Genomic DNA, 7,827 nt, shown 5'->3' on the forward strand with positions numbered 1-7,827 from the left:
GAATTCTTCTGCTATTATCATAGAAAATAGAGGGGGAGGAGCATTGGAAGTGTCACACGCCCCTCCCCATGTCTCCATAAAGAGGACCTGTCACCTCCCACATCACATGGGGAGGGGGGATAAAAATACATTTCAATAAAGAAAAATATTTGTAAAAAAAATGTCAATAATAATAAAAAGTGTCCTAGACGGGAGGCGGGGCCTGACATCACCCTCCCCCTGGGGTGTGAGCGCCTCCTATGGGGGGTGAGAATTAAATCCTCCAATCCCATCACTTTCCGAAACATGGCGGATAATTCCCTGAGGATCTCTATGGAAAGAACTGGAGCTGTGATTGGAGGAGAGATAGAAGGGTGAATGAAAGTGGAGGAATATATGAATGGATGGAGAGGAATGGATGGAGGGAGAGAGCTGTGGAGAGATGGATGGAGGGGGAGGAACGAATGAAAGGGAGGGACGTGGAGGGATGAATGGCAGGAGGAAGAGGAATGAACACATGGAGGGAGAGGAATGGAGGTGGGGGGGGGGGGGGTGAATGGATGGATAGATGAATGAAGGTGGGGGGTGAATAGATGGGGGGATGAATGAAGTTGTAGGGGGGTGCATGGATGGATAGTTGAATTAAGGTGGAGGGGGGTGAATGGATGGATAGATGAATGAAGGTGGAGGGGGGTGAATGGATGGATAGATGAATGAAGGTGGAGGGGGGTGAATGGATGGATATATGAATGAAGGTGGAGGGGGGGTGAATGGATGGATAGATGAATGAATGGAGGTGGAGGTGGTGAATGGCAGGAGGCAGAAGAATAAATAAATGGAGAGGGATGAATGGGTGGGGGGAAGGGTGTAAATAGATGAAGAGATGAATGGATGGAGGTGGAGGGATGAATGAAAGGGGGGAGGCGTGGAGGGATGAATGGCAGGAAGAAGAGGAATGAATACATGGAGGGAGAGGGAAAGAGGTGGAGGGATGAATGGATGAAAGTGGGGATAGATAGATAGTGAATGGATAGATAGATGAATGAGTGGGGGGGGTGAATAGATGGAGAGATGAATCGATAGAGATGGAGGGATGAATGAAAGGGGGGGGACATGAATGGATGGAGGTGGAGGAATGAATGGATAGAGGGAGATGAATGGATGGAGGTGGAGAGATGGATGGAGGTGGAGGGATGAATGAAAGGGGGGTGTGTGGTGGAGGGATGAATGGCAGGAGGAAGAGGAATGAATAAATGGAGATGGAGGGATGAATGGATGGAGGGGGATAATGGATGGATAGATGAATGGAGGGGGGGGGGTGTGGATGGATGGATAGATGAATGAAGTGGATGGGGTGAATGGATGGATAGATGAATGAGGGTGGAGGGGGGTGAATGGATGGAGGGATGAATGGCAGGAGGCAGAAGAATGAATAAATGGAGAGGGATGAATGGGTGGGAGGGGGTAATGATGACCGGTGGAGGGATGAATGAAAGGGGGGCGTGGATGGAGGGAGATCAATGAATGAATGAAGGTGGGGGGTGAATGGAATGGAGGGAGAGGAATGAATGGATGGCAGTGGAGAGATGAATGAAAGGGGGGTATGAGTGGATGGAGGAATGAATGGATGGAGGGAGAGCAATGAATGGCTGGAGGTGGGGGGATGAATGGATGGAGGGAGCGGAATGAATGGACGGAGGTGGGGGCTGAATGGTGGAGGGATGAAGCCAGAGGAATGAATGAATGGATAGAGGCAGGGGAATGAATGGATGGAGGTGGAGGAATGAATGCAAGGAGGCAGAGAAATGAATGGTGAAGGGGGAGGGATGAATGAATGGGGTATGAATAGATGGAGAGATGAATGGATGGAGGGGGGGGGGGGTGAATGAATTTAGGCAGATGGAGGAGGAATGAATGTATGGAGGTTGGCTGACTGGATGGAGGGATGAAATGGCAGAGGAATGAATGAACGGATAGAGGCAGAGAATTAATGAATGAAGGTGGAGAGATGGAGGGTGAGGGATGAATGAAAGGGGGGCGTGAATGGATGGAGGTATTAATGGCAGGAGGCGGAGGAATTAATGAATGGATAGAGGCAGAGGAATGAATTGATGTAGGTGGAGGGATGAATGGATGGAGGAATGAATGAATGGAGGTGGGTGGTGTGAATAGATGGAGAGATGAATGGATGGAGGTGGGACATGAATGGATGAGGGATGAATGACAGGAGGCAGAGGAATGAATGGAGGGAGAGGGATGAATGAATTTAGGCAGATGGAGGTGGGCGGGTGAATGGAAGGAGGCAGAGGAATGAATGAATGAAGGTGGAAGGATGAATGAATGGAGGTGGGGGGGTGAATAGATGGAGAGATGAATGGATGGAGGTGGAGGGATGAATGAAAGGTGGGGTGTGAATTGATGAGGGACGAATGACAGGAGGCAGAGGAATGAATTAATGGAGGGAGAGGGGTGAATGGAAGGAGGCAGGGGAATTAATGAATGAAGGTGGAGAGATGAATGAATGGATGGAGGTGGAGGGTTAAATGAACAGAGATATAGGGAGGAATGAATGAACGGAGGCAGAGGCTTGAATGAATAGAAGAGGGATAACTAATGAATACATGGAAGTTGATGAATGAATAAAGGTGAAAGAATGAATGAATGGAGGTGGAGAGCTGAGTGAATGGAGGAGTGGGGATGAATACTTGCAGGCAGAGGAATAAATGAATGAATGGACAGAGAAGAAGGAATGAAGAGAGGTGACTGATGATGACAATCCTTTACAAGCTCCAGTGAGAGCTCTGATGGGGGGAACCAAAATTCTCCTGCTGTGTTTCCTGTACACAATGAGCGGTGCACCTTCCTGTGAACTCAGCCAGTGCAGTGCAGTGTGTATAAGGGGGGACGAGTCCTTCATTGGGGAGCAATGTGTGATCTGTGACACGCTGGAGGTAATTCTACACAATGTCACCCCCCAGATCTGTCCTCATTGTGTGTATAGTGTGTGCGGGGGAGGGGACCGGTACCACCATCATCATCATCAACACTCCCCACCGCCATATGGAGGCTTATTATCATTATATATTATTAATTTATTATTGTTGTCATTATTATTAGCAATTATTATTTCTTTTATTATCATTATTTTATATAATTATCGTTATGTTTCTTTATATTATTATAATACATTTTTATTTCTAGCAACAATATGTTTATTATTTAGAATATAATTTAGTACTGTATTATCTTTAATTATTTTATTATTGCTATTGTCATCGTTATTTTTTTTTTTTTTTAATCATTATTATTTATGTTATCTTTGTCATCATTCTTGTCATTATTATTTATATTATTACTCCTATTAATAACAGTCATCATTATTTTATTATAAGGATTATTATTAGAATTGTCATCATTATTTTTTTATTTATGAAATTATTAGCATTATATAATATTTATTATAATTTTTTTTTTTAATATGATCATTATTAGTACTCAGGATGTGAGTGACATCTGAAATGAGAATCCCGTTGACATCGCTCCCAATCACCCTTCATCTGGGATGAAATCCCTCTTGTACAGATCGTTACCTCACCGCCACATACACAAACGTACAAACATAAATGCATGAACAAAAAAAAAAAGTAAATAAACAAAAATATTATTATATCATCAGTTTTTTTTTTTTATTATCGCTATTTATAATATTATTATAATTTTTTATATTCTTTTATCTCTACCCCACTGCCACACACACGCACATACAAACGTAAACAAAAAGAATTAAATAAAAATGTAAAGTTTGTCGCCAATTCACAGGCGCACACAATTTTAAGCCTTGACATGTTGGGAATCTATTTACTCGGCACAGTCTTATCTTTAATATTTTACCAAAAAAATCTGAAATATATCGTGATCATGTGCTCTTAAATTAACTTTAGTGTCATTTTTTTTTACTGAAATTTTGCATTTCATAAACCGTTTTGCTAATATGTAAGATAAAAAAATTTGGAGCTATGGCTATTTTACTTTTCAGGGCATCTGCTTCAAAAAAAATAATAATAATATTATTATTATTATTAATAATAATAATAATAAAACATAATTATTATATATCTATATGTATTATTAATAATAATTATATATATATATATATATATATATATATATATATATATATATATATTAATAATATTGGGAGGTTTTAAGTAATTTTCAGGCCTAAAATTATTATTTTTTTAATTGTGGGTGCAAAAATATCGTGATCCTGTGCGCTTAAATTAACTTTAGTGTCATTGTTTATTTTTTTTATTTAACTGAAATTTTGCATCGTTGTACTAATATGCAAGATAAAAAAAAAATTGGAGCTATGGCTATTTTATTTTTCAGGGCATCTGTTTAAAAAAAAATTATAATAAATATTATTATTATATTATATTATATTATATATTATATTATATATTATAATAATAAATATAAATAAATAAAAACTCTCTCTCTCTCTCTCTCTATTTAAAAAAAAAAAAAATATATATATATATATATATATATATATATATATATATTAATAATATAGGCCTAAAATTATTATTTTTTTAAACGTGGGTGCAAAAAAAAAAAAAAAAGCCCTGGCATCGGAAAGGGTTAAAGGGAAAAACACGGGGAATGCGCATGTATCGCAGAAATGTAGTGACTATGTTTTTTTTTTTGCCCCGGCATAAAATTCATTTTTTCAAAACGTTTTATCTTTCGGTAGTGATCCGGAAACGCCATGGACGGACTGACGTCCTGCCTGAACGAGATGCTGGACAGCATGAAGGCCGCGCAAGCCAAGCTGGACAGCGACCCTTTCTCCATGGGAGACTTTTTGAAGAAAGCCGGCGCCACCGGCGACCTGCCCACCTTTGTCCGGGGGAAGAGGCAGTACCCGTGTGACTTGTGCGGACGCTCTTTCTCCGACCCCTCCAACCTGAGGCGCCACAAGCACATCCACACGGACTTGAGGCCCTACAGGTGCGACGTGTGCGGCAGCAGCTTCCGGCAGAAGTCCCAGCTGGACCGCCACCACTTGGTGCACACGGGGGAGCGACCCTTCCAGTGCCCCCACTGCATGAAGGGCTTCCGCGACTCCACCGAGCTGAGGGTCCACCTTCGGGTCCACACGGGGGAGCGGCCTTACACCTGCTCGGTGTGCGAAAAAAGCTTCTCCCGTATCTGTTACATGAAGCGCCATCAAGAAAAGCATGCTGGTAAAGAGCTGCTGGTCCTAAGCAAACCCGACAAGAGACGCCTAGCCGCGACCACCAATGAAAACAAGGATCTGGCTGAAGCGTACCAGTGTTCTTATTGTAGTGACTGGTTCTTGACCAAGAAGGAGCTAGAAGACCATCGCCCAGTGCACTTGAAGCTCGGACCGGCTGGTCAAAAACTCTACGAGTGCGCCGAGTGCAAGAAGTGCTTCAACAACTCGTCCAACCTGAGGAAGCATGCCGTAATCCATACCGGCCTCAAGCCCTTCACCTGCAACCAGTGCAACCAAAGCTTCCGCCAAGCCACCCACCTCCAACGCCACCGCTTAGTCCACACGGGTGAAAAACCCTTCAAATGCTCCATCTGCCTCAAAGGTTTTCGAGACGCCAGCGAGCTCTTGAAGCACCAGCGCATTCACAAGGGCGAGCAACCCTACCAATGCCGACTTTTCGAGAAGAGGTTTAACGCCAAGCTCCACCGGGAACAAGCATTCAGCTCAGGAGAAAGCCCTTTGCCGCCCTCTCGTTCCGTCCACATGGCCCATACAGATGATGGTGTTGAGGAGCTCCAACGCTTGGTGCTCCCTTCTATAGAGAAGAAAGGTGAAGTGGAGGAAGGTGAGGAGGATTTGAAATGCAGCCTTTGCTCCAGGACTTTCACCCGCATCTCCAGCCTGCACAGACATTACTTGATGCACACAGGCTACCGGCCCTTCAGCTGCCACACCTGCAACAAGGCTTTCCAGCAAGTGTCCCACCTCGACCGGCACAGGCAGGTTCACAGGAGGGAACGACGGTACGACTACGTGGCTTGCCGCAAAGCTTCAAGTGATCTTCTCCGCCACCAGGAGGCCCATATGAAGGGCAGATCGTTCAGTTGCTACAAGTGCGATAAGACTTACACGCAGATTCATTACTTGGAGTCGCATCAGAAGATCCACGAGCAAGACTCTTTTTTGGAAATGGAGATTCCAAATGACATTAACGAAGGCAACTCTATTGAGGTTGTTTTGGTCTAACGGGATTGAAATTTGCAGACAACGGAGAAACTTTCCCTATTAAACATTACGGTGTCATGCCCTTAAAATCTAGAATGGTTTGATGTGTAAATTTTGAAAAATAAAATAAAGTCAAGGGCTGGTCCAACCCCTCGCACCTCCCGTATCAGACTATTGGCCATCAGGACCGCCATTAGAGATCATGGGGCCCTGTGCAGCCTACATGCGAGGGCCCCCTTAAACACCTGCAGGTGTCAGGTGTATGCAGGGCTACCATTAGAAATCATGGGGCCCTGTACAACCTACCTGAGAGGGCCCCCTTAAACACTCACATCTATCCCCTTGAACATGTGGAGGTGTCAGGTGTATGCAGGGCCACCATTAGAAATCATGGGGCCCTGTGCAGCCTACCTAAGAGGGCCCCCTTAAAGACCCACATCTATCCCCTTGAACACGTGCAGGTGTATGTAGAGCCACCATTAGAAATCATAGGGGCCCTGTACTGTCTACATGACAGGACCCCCTTGAGCATCCACACTCATCCCCCCCTGAACACCCAAAGGTGTATGATCACACAGAGTGTAGGTTCAGGAGTATGTAACGTATAGAGCGCAGGGGTCAGGGTGACTGTTGGGATTCGAGTCATGTCTGCCCTAAAAGCAAACAAAAAGTCTCCTCTGCCCTGGGCAATGAGATAGAACATGTGGTGGTGAATTGTGGGTGTGGCAAAATCGCCCTAACAGTGGTAAAGGCCTAAAACTCGAGCCCACATGCAGAGTGCAGGGGTCTGGTGTATGCATCATGCAAAGTGTAGGTTTAGGTGTATGGAATGTACAGAGTGCAGGAGTCAGGTGTATGCATCATGCAAAGTGTAGGTTTAGGTGTATGGAATGTGCAGAGTGCAGGAGTCAGGTGTATGCATCATGCAAAGTTTAGGTGTATGTAACGTACAGAGTGCAGGGGTCAGGAGTGACTGTTGGGTGCCGAGTCACTTGATTTTACCTCGCCTGCTCCAAAAAGCAAACAAAATGTCTCCTCTGCTCCAAGCAGTGGGGCAGCACACCAAGTATGCAGTGATGAATTGTGGGTGTGGTGGTCAGGTGTATGTATCATATACAGAGTGCAAGGGTCGGATGTATGTGTCCTATACAGGATGCAGCGGTCAACTGACTGTATCATATGCAGGGATCAGATGTCTATATCATATACAGGGCGCAGGGGTCTGGTGTATGTATCATACAGAGTACAGCTTTCAGGTGTATGTATCATACATAGCGGAAGGGGTCAGGTGTGTGTATCATACATGGTGTAGGTGTATGTACCATGCAGAGTGCAGGGGTCAGGTATATATATCATACAGAGTACAGAGGTACTTATGATACATAGTACAGGAGTCAGGTGTATGTATCATACAGAGTGCATGATACAGAGTGCAGGGGGTCAGGTGTATATATCATACAGTGTACAGGGGTACTTATGATGCATAGTACAGGAGTCAGATGTATGTATCATACAGAGTGCAGGGGTCAGGTGTATGCATGATACAGAGTGCAGGGGTCAGATGTATGTATAATACAGAGTGCAGGAGTCAGGTGTATGCA

At 44.2% G+C, this 7,827-nt stretch overlaps 1 protein-coding gene across 1 annotated transcript; it reads left to right on the forward strand.

Moving 5' to 3' along the window:
• Positions 1–2,517: 2,517 nt before the first annotated feature.
• LOC143963825 (uncharacterized) lies at positions 2,518–6,374 on the forward strand (the record flags this gene model as incomplete). Its single annotated transcript, XM_077473593.1, is given in 2 exon segments — positions 2,518–2,930; positions 4,736–6,374. A coding segment is annotated over 1 exon segment (1,497 nt). The 3' UTR covers positions 6,248–6,374.
• Between the last annotated feature and the right edge of the window lie 1,453 nt (positions 6,375–7,827).

Source organism: Lithobates pipiens, unplaced genomic scaffold (genome assembly GCF_037356315.1).
Source record: "Lithobates pipiens isolate NorthernLeopardFrog02 unplaced genomic scaffold, aLitPip1_a1.2 Scaffold_1, whole genome shotgun sequence".
Taxonomy (NCBI): Eukaryota; Metazoa; Chordata; class Amphibia; order Anura; family Ranidae; genus Lithobates; species Lithobates pipiens.